Source organism: Chrysochloris asiatica, unplaced genomic scaffold (assembly GCF_000296735.1).
Source record: "Chrysochloris asiatica unplaced genomic scaffold, ChrAsi1.0 scaffold00160, whole genome shotgun sequence".
Taxonomy (NCBI): Eukaryota; Metazoa; Chordata; class Mammalia; order Afrosoricida; family Chrysochloridae; genus Chrysochloris; species Chrysochloris asiatica.
The window spans coordinates 3,556,123-3,573,169 of NW_006408678.1; the positions used below are offsets into that span (position 1 = coordinate 3,556,123).

The 17,047-nt window shown below is 39.2% G+C and overlaps 1 protein-coding gene across 1 annotated transcript in view; it reads left to right on the forward strand.

Moving 5' to 3' along the window:
* Positions 1 to 7,510: 7,510 nt before the first annotated feature.
* PAH (phenylalanine hydroxylase) overlaps positions 7,511 to 17,047 on the forward strand; it is a 101,056-nt gene continuing 91,519 nt past the window's right edge. Inside the window, exons 1-2 of the mRNA XM_006871087.1 lie at positions 7,511 to 7,701; positions 13,319 to 13,426. Of these exons, the coding sequence (XP_006871149.1) occupies positions 7,642 to 7,701; positions 13,319 to 13,426 (168 nt within the window). The 5' untranslated portion in view covers positions 7,511 to 7,641. The remainder of the gene's footprint in view (positions 7,702 to 13,318; positions 13,427 to 17,047) is intronic.

Consider the following 17,047-nt stretch of genomic DNA (forward strand, 5'->3'; position numbering starts at 1 on the left):
GAATATATATGGTTAAAGAATGCAGCCTGGGCACACCTTTCCTAAATTTAATACATTCAATATCCCCTTGTTCTGTTTGAAGGACTACCTGTTGGTCTCTATATAGGTTTTTCATGAGCATAACTAAGTGTTATGAAATACCCATTCTTCCATAGCTTGTTATGATCCATATAGTCAAAAGCCTTTGTATAGTCAATAAAGCATAAGTAAACATGTTTCTAGTATTCTCTGCCTTCAGCCAGGATCCATCTGACATCAGCAATGATATCACTAGCTCCACATTCTCTTCTCGAGTCCTGGGTGGTATTGTGGATTAATGCACTGGACTGCAGTGTCAGTTTGATCCACAAGGTCGACAGTTCAAGCTCACTAACTGCTCCTCAGAAACCCCATACAAGGTTGTTATGGGTCGGAACAGACTTGACAGCACTTAATAACAATAATAACATCCTTTTCTGTATCTAGCTTGAGTTTCTAACAGTCCCTTGACAATGTACTTTTCAGCCATTTTTTAATTATCTTCAGCAAAATTTTACTTGTATGTGATTTTAATGATATTATAGTTTGATGATTTCTATATTCTGTTGGGTCACTTCTCTTCAGTTGGCCAGATATTTGTCTTCCAAAATTGTGGGCAAGATGAGTGAGTGCCTCCAGTGCTGTATCAGTTTGTTGAAAGATTTCAATTTTCATTCCATCAATTCTTGAACCTTGCTTTTCGCCAATGCCATCAGTGCAGCCTGGACTTCTTCTTTCAGTAACATCAGTTCTTGATCATGTCGTGCCTCTTGAAATGGTTGAACAATGACCATTTCTTTTTGGTACATTGACTATGTGTATACCTTTTATCTTCTTTGATGGTTTCTGCCTTATTCAATATTTTGCCCATGGAATCCTTCAGTATTGCAATAGAGGCTTGAATTTTTCCCTCAGTTTTTCTGCTTGATACATGGTGAGCATGTTTTTCCCTTTTGGTTTTCTAATGCCAGAGGTCATTGCATATTCAATTATAATATTTGGCTTTGTCTTCTTGATCTGTCCTTCGAAATTTTCTGTTCAGTTCTTAAAGATCCTCATTTCTTCCATTCCCTTCAGCATCTCTACTCTGGAGAGCAAGTTTCCTAGTTTTGTCTGACATCCATGTTGTTCTTTTCTTTCTTTCCTGTTTTTTTTTTTTTTTTAATGACCTTTTGCTTTCTTCCTGTATGATATTCTGGATGTCATGCCACAGCTCCTCTGGTCTTTGGTCATTAGTGACTACTGCATCAAATTGGTTCTTGAGATGGTCTCTAAATTCAGGTGGGATATGTTCAAGGGCATATTTTGACTCTTGTGGACATATTTTCATTTTCTTTTGCTTCAGTCTGAACTTATATATATAAGCAAGGTGTGTTCCACAGTAAGCCCTTGGCTTTGATTTGGATGATGATATTGAGATTTTCCTGTTTCTCTCCACAAATGTAGTCAGTTTGCTTCCTGTGTATTCCATCTGATGAGGCCCACATGCAAAATTGCCTTTTATGTCATTTGAAAAAGGTATTTACCATGAATAAGTCATTGATCTTGTAAAATTCTATCCTGTGATCTCCAGCATAATTTCTATCACCAAGACCATATTTTCCTTCCACTTTTTTCCCAACCTTCGCATTCCAGTCATTTGTTGTTGTTGTTGTTGTCAGGTGCCATCGAGTCGGAACCGACTCATAGCGACTCCATGCACAGCAGAACGAAACAATGTTCGATCCTGGGCCAACCTCACCACCGCTGCCACCCCCGAGTCCATCAATGATGCCACCTGGCCGATCCATCTCGTTGGAGGTCTTCCTCTTTTTCTCTGACCCTCCACCCTACCCAGCATGACATCCTTCTCCAACGATTGTTTCCTCCGGACTACATGTCCAAAGTAGGAGAGACGAAGCTTAGCCATCCTGGCCTCCAAGGAGCACTCTGGCTGCACCTCTTCCAAAACAGATCTATTGGTTCTTTTGGCAGTCCATGGCACCCTCAGTATTCTCCTCCAACACCAATTCCAGTCATTAGTAGTTATTAATACATTATGATTGCATGTTCAATCAACTTCAGATGGAAGAAGTTGGTGGAATTCTTTAATTTCATCATCACTAATTTTAGTGGTTGTGAGTAAATTTAAATAATAGTGGTATTAACTTGTCTTCCTTATAGGTGTATGGATATTAACTTATCATAGACAGGGCTATACTTTAAGATAGATCTTGAAATGTTCTTTTTTATGATGAATGTGGCATCTTTCCCTTTGAATTTGTGATTCCCAGTATAATAAAAAATAAGATTGTCAGATTTTAAATGGTCAATATCAGTCCATCTTAACACACTAGTGCCTAGAATATAAATTTTTATGCAATCTGTTTCTTTTTTGACGACTTCCAATTTTCATAGATTCATACTTGGTACATTCCATGTTCCAGTTATTAATGGATGTTTGCAGCTGTTTCTACTCATTTTGAGTTGTGCTCCATCAGAAAATGAGGTCCCCAAAGCTTTAATCCATTGGTGCCCATGATCAACTCTCCTTTGAGGAGGCAGCTGTTTCCCAGTCATGTTTTGAGTGCCTTCCAACCTGAGAGGCTCATCTTCCAGCACTATATCTGACTATTTTCTGAAGCTATTCATATTGTTTTATCTTCTGGCACTCTATTTGACAATGTTCCATTACTATTCATAAGGCTTTCAATGTCTAAACATTCAGAAGTTTGCTGATTCTTCTTCCTCGTCTGTCTTCATCTGGATGCTCTGCTGAAACCTGACCACCATGTATTGATAGCCTGCTGGTATTTAAAGTACCAGTGGTATAGCTTCCATCATCACAACAAAATTGACCCTCTCTCTCCCTGAGTCTAGAGTCCCAGTTGCTCCATCTCTCCACATCATTGTCTCTGTCTCCATCTCTGGCATCACTGTTTCCCTGGATAGGATCCTACACTTCGCTTTTCTTCCTTAATGGTTCCAGGAACCTCCACTCCTGGACTGTAAAATCAACCACTCCCCTCCTTTTGTTACAAGACATCTATCTTTATCTTTCCTACACTCACAGTCAGTCCTGATAGCAATCAATTCCTATTGAACCTCAAGAGTCTTATCCTCATCACCTTTTATCAGCCCCATAGAGACAGGTTGGAAACCACTAAGTGGAGATTCTACCTTTCCCCGTACCCTCTGGAACTAGGGTCCCTATTGAAAATATGTAAGCCAGTCACTTCTTGCCTTTGTACCTCACTCCATTTTGGGTAGCCAATGTCTAAGTTGCCCATCCTTATTGACCTTGTGTATCAAGGGGGTGGGGATGATCCTCACTGTAAAGATTTGTTCCCTCCTTTGCCCTACTGCATCCACAAGCATAGGTCAAGTTCATGAAATTCTGGTGGATTACTTACTCTTTTATTCCTCTTCTTATTTCCCCGCTTTTACCCATTCAAACCATGCCTCATTCTTTGTATTCCAGAAACTTGTTGTTCCAAGGCTGTGTTTACATCGTTATTTACCTCTGTCCTATTTAGCCCATGCAAACCTGCTTAACTGTTCTCCCATCCGCCTTGTTCTTTCTTTCCCTTCTCCCTTCTAGGCCACACGCATTTCTTGTATATTATTAATTCAAGGCTAAATATTAAAAATACTGAAGGTATTGCCTCTGGGGGAGGTTGAATTGGAATTGGGCATGGAGATAAAAGAAAATGAATAAACAAAACAAGAGAGAAGCTTTGTAGTTTTTGATGAAGCATCATGAAACCACAGATTATGATTAACTCAGCCCTGTGCACATGATGTTAAATAAAAAGGAGCTGATAACACAATACTTGGAAAATCTTCAACTTCCAAATTAGTGAATGTCAGCTCTAAGCTTGCCAGGTACACAACTGCACATTTTTTGTATGGTGCCCGCCTCTGAACTACCACACACCATAGCTTAGTAGTCTACAGATGAACTGTTGTCCTTTCTAGATTTGTGCTGTCTCTTTCATCAATTCCCTTAGCACCTACCCTTATTAGTAACAACAACATATGGTATTCCACCCAAATCAACAAAAAGATAGTTTGCAAGTCATCTGCAAGATGCACATCACAATGTCATATTAGGTGAGTCCCTGGATGGTCCAAAGGGCTAACCACTCAGCTGCTAACATAAAGGTTGAAAAATTTGAGTCCACCTTGAGAAGTCCTGGTATGACACTGTAGAATAAACACTGGACTGCAAGGTTGATTTGAACCACAAGGTCAGTGGTTCAAACTCACCAGCTGCTCCTTGGAAACCTTATACAGGGTTACTATGAGCTGGAATAAAAGCAGCGAAGTCCTGGTGTGGTGCTGTATGATAAGCACTAGACTGCTAATCACAAAGTCAGAAGTTCAAGCCCAACAACCACTTCTTGGAAACTCTATACAGTGTCACTCTGAATTGTAACCAACTGGGTGGCACTTAAGAAAAACAACCGAGGTACCTCAAAATAAAGTCCTGGTGTTCTACTTCCAAATACCAACCCCTGAGAACCATATGGAGCACAGTTCTGCTGTGACACACATGGAGTTGCCATGAGTAAGAATCGACTTTACAGCAACTAAAATTTTGTTTGTTTGTTTGATAGTTTGCCCCATAGGTAAAATTTCCCTTCCTCCTGCCAGAAGAACTTGTTTTTTTTTTTTAATCAAAAAGTGACTGGTGCTTCTCTCTGAGATAACAAACAATTCATGTGCTCTTCTTCTTATTCCAGAGCTGGGGCATTTTTATGTGAGACTGGATTGACAATTCCATTTTGAGTGGAGTGTGGAGAAAAGAAAAAGACCAGTTTGCTGTCCTGAAAAAATCTCTCATTTTCATTTTAGAAAGGAAAGAAAATATTTCAGAGCCAGTTTCCTGGAGTTGGGTGACTATTATTTAAACTTCCTGTGCCACAGTTTCCTTATCTATAAAGTGAGAATATGTAGTTTGCAGAGCTGGAGGGAGGAGGAATTGAGATCATGCATGTGGAGAGCTGGATCCAGTACCTAATGCAACATACATGAAGTAAATGCACATTCCACAGTAAATAGGTAGGTCTTGTTGTTTGTGTTTATTGACAGCAGGCCTGGTATATTTCAGGTATTGTCCCAGTCATTGCTTGCTTAGTATACCAGTAGCTCCAGGGAATAAAATGATGTGTGTACAGCAATGCCAGGGCTAAGGAGCACAGTACATTTTAAATTTACAGTATTAGAAAATGCTGGGTTCAAATAAAGTATAAACATCTCCTAAGGATGGAAATCAAGGTCTTGTGCTTCTGTGTTCAACAACTTTGAGCTTCCAGTATACTAATGTTGTTGTTAAGTGCCATTGAGTAGGCTCTGACCCAGAGTGAACCTGTATAGAGTTTCTGAGGAGCAGTTAGTGGGTTTGAACTGATAACCTGTGGTTAGCAGTCAGAGCTGTTCTACAGTGCCACATCAGGACTCCAATGTACTAACAGGAAATATTAATCAGATCCCTGGGGACTCCTTTTGGACATCAATTAATTATGCCTTAGTCCTCTCTGTTTTCCTAACAGCCAGTAGAAAGCCTGGGACACTAGATTCCCCTTTTAAAGACAAAGAAACTGAGGTATAGAATGGCATTAAGTGACTTGAGCAGAGATACAAGCTCATCAGTGGTGGAATCAGGAGTTAATCCATTTGCTTTGAATATAAAACCTGAGGGTTTTGTTGTTGTTGTTTGCTGTGTGTGTGTGTAAGCTTGACCATGTGGTCAAAGAAAGATGGGAGGGGAGGGGTGGATTTCTAGCTGCCTCTACTATTGGCTTGTTTTTCTTCCAGCCCACTAACCTCTTTTGGGTAAATATTAGGCAGGCGCTGAAGGCCTTGAGGTCTCTGTCTAGTGCAAACAGTTGGCCTAGTTCACTAGCTGAAAGGTTGGTAGCTGGAATCCATCCAGTAACCCAGTGTTGGAAAACTCTATTGTGCGTAGTCCTATTCTGAAACATGTGAAGCTGCTCTAAGCACAAATCCATTTACACTCATGTAACTTTTTTTTCTTTTTTCCCCTCAAAGCCTTGATGCCTTTGTTTTTTTTCCCATTCTTTCTAAACTAGTGAGTTTGCAGTGTTCCTTTATATTTTGTTTTTCCAAATAACACCTAATACTGAACCTCAGATTCTTCATCTGAGAATTGGGGCTAATGGCACACTTCCTGTCTGCTTGAACAACAACCCCTCAACAATTGTTTGTTATCAAATTTACATAGGTGTACTTTTAATCAATAAGCAACCTAACAATATATAATGGAGAAAAGACTAAAGTTGTCAGGATTTCATTTTACTTGAATTCACAATCAATGCCCATGTAAGCAACAGTCCAATTCAATGAGGTACTACACTGGGCAAATATGCTACAAAAGATCTCTTTTAAGTGTTCAAATGCAAAAATGTCACTTTGAAGACGAAAATGTTCCTAAGCCAAGTCATGGCATTTTCAGTCACCTTACATGCATTAGAAAGTTCAACAATGAATAAAGAAAATTGAAGAAAAATTGATGCTGTTGAATTACAGTGTTGGTGAAGAATATTAAATAAGCCATGGACTTCCTGAAGGACAAACAAACCTGTCTTTGAAGAAGTACAGTGAAATGCTGTTTGGAAGAGAGGATAGCAAGGCTTTGTCTCATGTATTTTGGACATATTATCAGAAGAGACCACTTGCTGCAGAAGAACATTGTTTTTGTTAAAGCAGAGGGTTAGTGAAAAAGAGGAAATTTGTCAATGAGATAAATTAACACCATGACTGCAACAATGAATTTAAACGGCAGTGATTGTGAGTATGACGCAGAACTGGGTAATGTTCTGTTCTGTTGGGCACATGATCACAGAGTCAAAACTGATTCAAAGACATCTAGCAACAAGAACAACTTTCAAATAATAGTTTCCAGTCCACCCAGGATCACCACTGGTGGAGATCAGCTGACACCATGGGTTCCTATTCATCTACAAGTTTATGTGGTCAGAATTGTACTAAATGTTTAATGCACTGCCTCATTTCTCAAATTCTTAAAGCATCCCAGCTCTACCATTCTCTGTTCAGAGTTCCCAGCTGGTATGTAAATAGCCCAAGGACACTTCACTGGATTCCAAACCAAACTTGTGGTTCTTGGCTCTATAGATCTATACTCAGAGTTCACAGTGCCATCTACAATTTTCTGAAGTCAAAGCACAGAAAGGCAGTTTGTTTGCTTAGTGGTTAATAGAAAGGGATGCACACACACAATCTAATTTACACTTTTGACTCTGCTTCTATAGGGAGGAAGAAGGATTATTCATAATTGTTATTGCCAGTGGTGGGGTGGCAGTGTTACTCCAGCAGAGGGTCTTAGAAATGCCAAACCTGTCTGATCGCCAGGGCCTCACCACATCCACCACTCTGGCCCCTTAGGCAATCCAGAGCACCAGTCGCCCCTCATCCACTGCGTCAAGGTAACGCCCACCAGAGAGGCGTTCCTGTGCGCAGGTACTTTGGGGCAGGAAACACCCCTTGGAACCTCTCCACTTCTCCCTAAAGGCAGGTTAAAAACCTCAGCACCACGTGCTATTTGCAAACCTTCCTGAGACTGACACCTTAATCTGAAGACCTAGCTGTCCCAGAGCCAGTATGTCAGCTGTGGTCTTGGAGAACCGAGGCTTGGGCAGGAAACTCTCCGACTTTGGACAGGTGAGCTAGGGCCGGCTTCATCTGCACAGATAGTGGAGTTTGGCCCCTGGGGAAAGGGGTAAGACGAATGTTGATATTTCCCAGTACACAAACTGGAGCAGTGGACCGTAAGGTGGCGGCTCAAATTCACCAGCCGCTCCTCAGAAAACCCTATACAGGGTCACTTTGAGTCAGAACTGACTTCACAGCATTTAACAACAACAACAAAAACAACAAACTTGAGTCCTGGTGTGGCTCTGTAGGATAAGCACAGACTGCAAAGTAGGTTTGAAGTGTCGGCAGTTGAAATTCACTAACCTACCTTCGGAAGGTTATGCAGGGTCTCTATGAGTTGAAATTGACTCGACGGCACTTAACAATAACAGTGCATTCATAAACTCACCAAAAAGTGTGAATTCATATGAAGACGACGAAATGTCCACGAAGCCAGCGGATAAGACATGTCCCCAACAATTCTTTCCAGGTTTGTCCTGTGTGCCTTTCAGGGGAAAGGGCACAGAGGTTAGGACTCAGGGATTTGGCTTCCAGAGATGTCATGAACTAGCTATGAGTCCTTGGACAAGTCACTGCCCTTCTCTGTTTACTTTAACTGGAGGCTGTTGTTGTTGTTGTTGTTGTTAAGTGCCGTCGAGTCGGTTCCGACCCATAGCGACCCTGTACAGGGTTTCCAAGGGTGTAAATCTTTACGGGAGTAGAAAGCCTCATCTTTCTCCCGCGGAGCGGTTGGTAGTTTCGAACCGCTGACCTTAAGGTTCGCAGCCCGATTCGTAACCACTACGCTACCAGAGCTCCTTTGTTGTTAAGTGACATCATGTCGGTTCCAACTCACAGCGATCCTGTCTAGTTTTCCTGACAACAGCAAAGGGTATATGTGAGATTTAAAATGAATAATAACTGTATAGCCCTTAGCAGAGTTCCTGGAGCATAGTAAAATGTCAGTGTGTATCTAGCTAGAACTTATTTATTCATTCCATCAACAAAGAGCATCTTGAATGCTGGCAGGGAGGACAGTGCTGAGTCAGGAGCTGCAGCTGTGATAGTTCAGTCATGGGAGATTGCTTTCTGGGTATGGGATCAGGGGACCTGAGTTCTAACCGTTGGTCTACTTAAGCTATAGTGGGGAAGTCACTGAATTGGAGTGAGGAGGCTTGGGTTAGTGTCTATAAAATGGGCATGGAGTGGCATGTGTTGTAGTCCATTCTAGTCGAATATCTTTAGGATTTCTTCTAGCACTAACATTCTGAAAAATAAACAAAAACAACAACAACAACAACAATACCCACCATAGTTTATACCTTTATGAAACTCCTAATTCAGAGGAACAAACATACTGAGGATGGAATTCTGACCTAAGGCAGACCGTGAGAAGGAACCACTGTATAGTGAGGGCATATGCTCTGTCAAGAGCTCCACACATAAAACAGCCTTGTAGGAGAGGTGTGGCTCATTCATTCATCTAACAAAGATTTATTGAGCATCTACCATGTGCCAGGCACTGCCGAGAATACTATGTTCTGCTTTGGTGAAACTTACATTCTCATAGAAGAGACAGACATGAATCAAGCATTAATTGAATGAACATGTAATTTAATGTACAGATAAGTATTATGAAGAAAACTAGAGCAGAATAAGGAGACAGAAGATGAGAGGAATTCAGAAATCCCGAGTATAAATAGTACAGTCAGCATTCAAGGACAGGACTCCAACACCTGAATATGCTCCTCTGTTTCCTCCTGTGGATAAATGCTAGAATGCAGAGGGATGGTGTGCCCTTGGCAGGTTATCTTGTCTTACCCTCTCAATAGGTGTTTGTATGATTGCACATGCAAATATGCACCTTCTACCATCCCACCTTCTAAAGCACTAAGATGGAATACCCTGGATTCCAGTTGCCAAAACAAGTTGCTTTTAATTTTGAAAACTACATTTTTTCTAATGATAGCAATGTTAGATACTACCAAAGACAATAAACTTCTATTGTTAAATGTACTGCTTAATGATCAGATTTTTTTTCTCTCATAGTTTCTAGTACATTTATTTCTCCTTGTCCTATTATATATTTGTAGCAAATAAATTATAGATTATTTATAAACTATGTATGTCAATAAAGACATTTTCTGGAAAAAAATTGCCCAAGGGCCCGTAACTAGCTATATCAACATAAACCTCCTCAAGGCCATATCTTTTGACCATGGTCCATCAATTTCCTTTCATTTAAAAACCCTCAAGCTTTGAAAAAAGAGTCTCCAGGTGGTGCAAATGATGAATGCACTCAGCAGCTAACCTAAACTTTGAACCCAAATGTGCCTTGGAAGAACGGTCTAGTGATTTACTTCAAAACAATCAGCTATTGAAAACCCTGTGGAACATAGTTCTTCTCTGACACACAGGAGGTCGCCATGAGTTAGAATTGACTCCATGAATTGAGTAAAGATTTACAGAATAGATCATTAGTCCCACATTTAACAAATTATATACTTCATATTATTACAAGTAGTGTACTTCTACTGACCTCAGGTGAATCCTTTTCTTACTTTGACCCTTAGTTTCCTCAGTCAGTAAAATGAGCATATTGAATTAGGTGATTTTGAAAGACATTTAGAGCTCTGTGAGTCAATGACCAAGTCCCATGTGGGCATCAGAAGCCAAATGGAATGCATAAAGGAGGGGCTGATCACTTTGACTGAAGAGTAGGAAGATTTGCTGAGAGCACTAAGACCCACCAGAGTTTTTGAGGAAGGATGAAATATTCAAAAACAGGGATGTAGTACATTAAATGAGGAGTTAAAAAGGCAAAGAGGAAATCAGTTTGGCTGGAGGGGAGGTTCCTGTGGGAAACCCTTGAATATCGGGAAGAGATATTTTATCCTGATGGTCATGGGGAACCTTTGAAGAATTCTGAGAGTAGAAGACTGATTGATATAAGCCAAGTTCACCTAGGGCTGCTTCAATGCAGATCACCTAGAGCTGGATTTGAGTGGCAGCAGTGAAACAGAAAGGTCTGGCTCCAGGAGTTATTTCTCAAGAAGATCCATTGGACTTGACATGCACAGAGGTAGGAAGGAGGTGATAGTTAGGAGCATGCATGCATTCAAGTCTGAATTGTATGTCACAGGGAGTATCTGTTGAAGTGTATATGTTACATTTCTTGGAGGCCAACAAGAAGAGAGAATAATGCCAAATAAACTAGAAATGGAATTTCTTTGTTATTTCAAGGACAACTTTAAAAAGACTATGGCTGAGTGTTCTCTGGTCAGAAGAACAAAGTCAGAGGCTCGTCTACACCTCCCTGACTGGGTTTAGGAAAGGGAAATGGGAGGTATGCTCAAAAGCAGGTGTGATTCATATACAATATGGCAAAAACAGACTGCAAGGGGGAAATGGCATGGCTTCAGAACCTGGCTCCACTTCTAACTGTGTAACTTTGGGAAAGTTACTTAACCCTTTTAAGCCTTAATGTTGTCAATCCTGTTTCCTAGGAATATGACAAAAATTAACCGAAATAATCCAAGTCAAGTGCTTATTGTAGTGCCTGGGATATAATAAACTCTTTAACTTATTTTATTTTTTAGCTTTTTATTATGCTAAAAATATAGCATATTTTTATTATGTTTACAGAGCAGATAATCAGTCCCACTTCCAACAAAGTAAATAAATACTTTGTGTCATTACAACAATTGCAATTCACTCCATGTGTCATCAGTTAACAGTATTTACCTCTTTTCACTTAATTTTTCCCTCCCCCACACTTCCCATGCAACCATCGTATTGTTGCTGTTGTTAAGTACCATGGAGTCGGTTCTGACTCATAATGACCCTGCACAGAGTTTCCGAGACTGTAAATCTTTACAGGAGCAGAAAGCCTCATCTTTCTCCTGCAGAACGGCTGTCAGTTTTGAACTGCCGACCTAGAAGTTAGCAGTTCAATTATGTAACCACTATGCTACCAGAGCTCCTTACGACCATCATAGAATGTTTCATTTAGCAAGAATATATTTCCTTAACTTTTTACAACTGTGGTCTCATATAATATTTGTCCTTTTGTATTTGAATAATTTCACTCAGTATAATGTCCTACAGGTTCATCCATGTTGTGAGGTGTTTTATGTATTTTTCAGTGTTGCATAATATTCCATTGCGTGTATGCACCAAAGTTTGTTTAACTATTTTTCTGTTGGTGGGTATTTAGTCTGTCTCTATCGTTTTGCTATTGTGAATAGTGCTGCAGTAAACATGGGTGTGTATATATCTAATCACATCACAGCTCATATTTTTTGAGGATTGATATCAAGTGGAGGGATTACTGTGTCATGCAGCATTCCTATTTCCAACTTTTTAAGAAACCACCATACCATTTTCCTTGATGGTTACACCATTTTACAGTCCAACAAGCAGAGTAGGAGATTCCCAGTCTCTCCATACTGTTGCCTGCAGAGGTTTGTTTGTTTGAAACTTTGTTATTAACGCTGTAGTAATATGTCATCTCATTGCTGTTTTGATTTGCATCTCTTTAATGGCTAATGACCGTGAGCATTTCTCCACATGTTTGTTGGCCACTTGAATATCTTCTTTGGTAAAGTGTCTGTTCATGTCCTCTGCCCATTTTAGATTAGATCATTTGTCTTCTTGTTGAGGCATTGAAGTAGTCCATAAATTTAGGAGAGTAGTCCTTTGTCTGATATATAACAGACTCTTAATAAGTGATAGATTTTTAATTTTTTAAAATAAAAATAACATCATGACCCTAAAAAGGAATGTATAGCAGTTCATTCTTCTAATTCATCTGGGGCTCTCTATAATGTGGATTAATGTGCTGGACTGCAAAGTTGGTTTGAACCTCAAGGTTGGCAGTCCAAGTTTACCAGCTGCTCTTCAGAAACCATACCGTACCCAGGGTCATTATGGGTCAGAACTGACTCGATGGCACTTAACAACAGCAACCTAATTACAATTGGGGTCCTGGTATAGGGCTATAGGATAAGCTCTGGACTGCTAATCACAAGGTCAATGATTCAAATCCACCAACTGCTCCTTGGAAGTTCTATATAGAGTCGCTATGAGGTTGTCAAATGTTAGAACCAACTTAACAGCACTTAACAATCACCACAACAAGTCAAATTGTGAGGATGGAATATTCTCCTATTCATCTTTGTATTTTTTAGAACCCTGATACTTGGTATCAGGTTTAGAACCTGGTACTTGGTAAGAGCTGACTAAAATAGTGAATTTACAGTGTTGACTGGTGACATCAGTGAATTATTGAAGCTACCTAAAAAAAAGAGGAAGGCCCCAAATGAGAAGGATTTCTACAGTGGTAGCAGCAATGGATCAAGCATAACTATTGTGAAGATGGTGCAGAACTGGGCAGTGATTTGTTTAAAGGGTCATTGTGAGGCAGAACCAACTCGACAGCACCTAACAATAACAACAAAATTGACAGCCTGACCTTGGAGTGTCTAGGATCATTTCCATCCATGGGTCATTTATTTTAAATAAACACTGTATACTTCTGTGTAAAGTATATGCTGCACATTATAGGGTTCATGCTTGCCTCTTTCTTGCTTATCTCATTGAAAAGCATTGGCTAAGCATTAACCAAGTCCTTCTGCTCTTATAGGAAACAAGCTATATAGAAGACAATTCCACTCAAAATGATGCCATCTCACTCATCTTCTCTCTCAAAGAAGAAGTTGGTGCTCTGGCCAAAGTCCTGCGCTTATTTGAGGTAAGTGTTTTATCCATATTTTTCACTGGATGATGTGTTGTTTTGTAATTAGTTCAATGAAAAGAACATCTAGAATGGTAAGACTTGGTTTTCAGCACTTTAGCCAGTGTCATGACCTAAATTAAGTCTATCTGTCTGAGCTTCATTTTTCTCTATTTGCAAAATGGTGTTGATAATGCCTGCCTTGCCAACTTCAACAGGGTTTTTGTGATAAGAACATGAGTTTTGTAACACAACAAATGAATATACACCTGTTGCATATGATCATAGAAAAAGATCAGGTAAATAATGATTAATAAAAGCATTAATTCTTCCATCCACCAAGTTTATATTATTTTCTATATCCACCACTCATCTGTCAGTTTATTACACATTAGTAGCTTGCATGTTGCTGTGATGCTGGAAGCTATGCCATAGGTATTTTGAATGCCGAAAGGGTCACTCATGGTGAACAGGTTTCAGCTGAGCTTTCTAAGACTTGGAAGAAGGAGAGGTGACATCTTCTGAAGGTTTAACCACTGAACACGTTATGAATAGCAGTGAAGCACTGTAAGAAAACACCAGAAAATTGAGTATTGAAACACGATGAAGAGCACCAGAATATTGTCAGATATAGTGCCAGAAGATGAGCCCCTCAGGTTGCAAGTCACTCAAAATATGACTTGAGAAGATCTGCTTCCTGAAAGTAGAGTTGACCAGGAAGAAGTAAAGCTTTTGGGCCCTTGATTGGCTGATGGGACACAACTCAAAATGAGAAACAACTGCAAACATTCATTAATATTTGGAATATGGAATGAACAAAGTATGAATCTAGGAAAATTTGAAGTTGTCAAAACTGAAGTGGAACACATAAATATTGGTATCCTAGGTATTAGTGAGCTGAAATAGTGTAGAGGTTATGAATCAGGCTGCTAATCTCAAGGTCAGCAGTTCAAAACTACTAGCTATTCTGTGGGAGAAAGATGAGGCTTTCTGTTCCCATAAAGATTTACAGCCTAGGAAACCCTGTACAGGGTCGCTATGAGTCGGAACCGACTCCACAGTACTTAACAACAATAACAACAAAGTGAGCTGAAATAGTCTTTATTGACTATTTTGAATTTGACAATCGCACGGTTTGTCACTATACTGAGAATTACAAAATGAAGAGGAATGATGTCACATTAATCATCAAAAAGAAAATTTCAAGATTTATCTTTAAACCTAATGCTGTCCGTAATAAGATAATATCCATACACCTACAATGAAGACCAGTTCATACAACTATTATTTAAATTTATACAACAACCTCTAAAGCCAGTGATGATAAAAACATAGATTTCTACCAACTTCTTCAGTTTGAAATTGATCAAACATGCAATAAAGATGTACTGGTAATTACTGGTGATTGGAATGCAAAGGTTGGAAACAAAAGGAAAGAGCAGTAGTTGTAAAATATGGCCTTGGTGATAGAAACAATGCTGGAAATTGCATAATAGAATTTTGCAGGACCAATAACTTATTCACTGAAATGCCTTCTTTAAAAAACATAAAAGATGGTTATATACATGGACTTCACCGGGTGGCATACACAGAAATCAAATTGACTACATATGTGGGAAAAGACAATGGAAAAGCTCCATATCATCAGCCAAAACAAGGTCAGGCACAGACTGTGAACATACCATCGATTGCTCTTATACAGGCTGAAGAAGCTGAAGAAAATTAAAATAAGTCCATAAGTGTCAAAATATGACTTTGAACATATTATACCTGAATTGAAAGATCATCTCAAGAACAGATTTTATGCATTAGGTCCTAATGACTGAAAAGGGAAGAGTTGTGGGGTGGCATCAAGAATAACATACAGGAAGAAAGCAAAAATTCAATAAGAAAACAAGAAAGAATTATAAGACCTAAATGAATTTCAGAAGAGACTCTCCAGCATAGGGATGCTAAAGCAAATGAAATAAATGAGGAGGTAAACTAGCTGAATAGAAAATTTCCAAGGGCAGCTCCACAAGACAAGGTCAAATACAGTGAAATGTGCAAAGACCTGGAATAAAAAATCAAAAGGGAAAAACATGCTCAGAATTTCCAAGCTGAAAGAACTGAGGAAAAAATTCAAGCCTCGACTTGCAATACTAAAAAATTATTTGGACAAAATACTGAATGATGCAGAAAGCACCAAAAGAAGATGGAAAGACTACACCAAGTAACTGTACCAAAAATAAATGGTCAGTGTTCAACCATTTCAAGAGGCAGCATATGATCAAGAACCAATGGTATTGAAGGAAAAAGTCCAAGATGCATTGAAGACATTGGCAAAGAACAAAGCTCTAGGAATTGATGGAATACAAATAGAAAAATTTCAATAAACCGTGCAGCATTGAAGGTGCTCACTCATCTCTGCCAAGAAATCCAAAAGACAGATGCCTGGCCAACTGATTGAAAGGGATCCATATTTGTGCCCGTTCTAAAGAGAGGTGATCCAATGGAATGCAGAAATCATCGGACAATATCATTAATATCAAATGCAAGTAAAATTTTGCTAAAGATAAATTTTAAAATGGTTGCAACAGTACACTTACAGGGAACTTCCAGAGGTTCAAGCCAGATTCAGCAGAGAACATGAAATGAATGTTATATTTGCTGAGGTCAGATGGATCTTGACTGAAAGCAGAGAATATCAGAAAGATGCTTACCTATGCTTTATTGACTATACAAAGGCTTTTGATTATGTGGATTATAACAAGCTATGCATAACATTGTGAAGAATTGGTATTCTAGAATACTTAATAGTACTCATGAGGAATCTGTACATAGACTAAAAGGGAATCCCTTGAACAGAACAAGGGGACAGTGAATGGTTTAAAACCAGAAATGCTGTGTGCCAGGGTTGTATTCTTTTACCATGGTGCTGTGGGTTAATGCACCAGACTGCAAAGCTGTCTGAACTGCAAAGTTGGCAGTTCAAACTCACCAACTGCTCCTTGGAAACCCTATACAGGGTCTCTATGGGTTGGAATAGACAGCATTTCACAACAACAACATTCAGTCTGTATGCTGAGCAAATAATCCAAGATGTTGGATTATATGAAGAAGAATGTGGCATTAGGACTGGAGAAAGACTCATTAACAACCCGAGATATGCAAATAATATAACTCCATTTTCTGTTTTGAAAGCACAGTATACTTAAAATACTTAATGATGAATACCAAAGCCCACAGCTTTCAGTATAGGTTGCACCTCAATGAAAAAAAAAAAAAAACAAAAATCCTCACCACTGGACCAATAAGTAACATTCATATAAATGGAGAAAAGATTGATGTTGTTAATGACTTCATTTTGCATCAACACTCATGGAAGCAGCAGTCAACAAACAAGTGTATTGCGTTAGGCAAATCTGTGGCACAAAATCTCTATAAAGTGTTCAAAAGGAAAGACGTCAGTTTGAGGACTAAGGTGCACCTCACCCAAGCCATGATATTTTCAAGTCTCATATGCATGTGAAAGTTGGACAGTGAATAAGGAAGACCATAGAAAAATAGATGAATTTGGGTTATGGTATTGGAGAAGAACATTAAAGGTACCATGGACTGCCAGAAGAACAAATAAATCTGTATTGGAGGAAATACAAC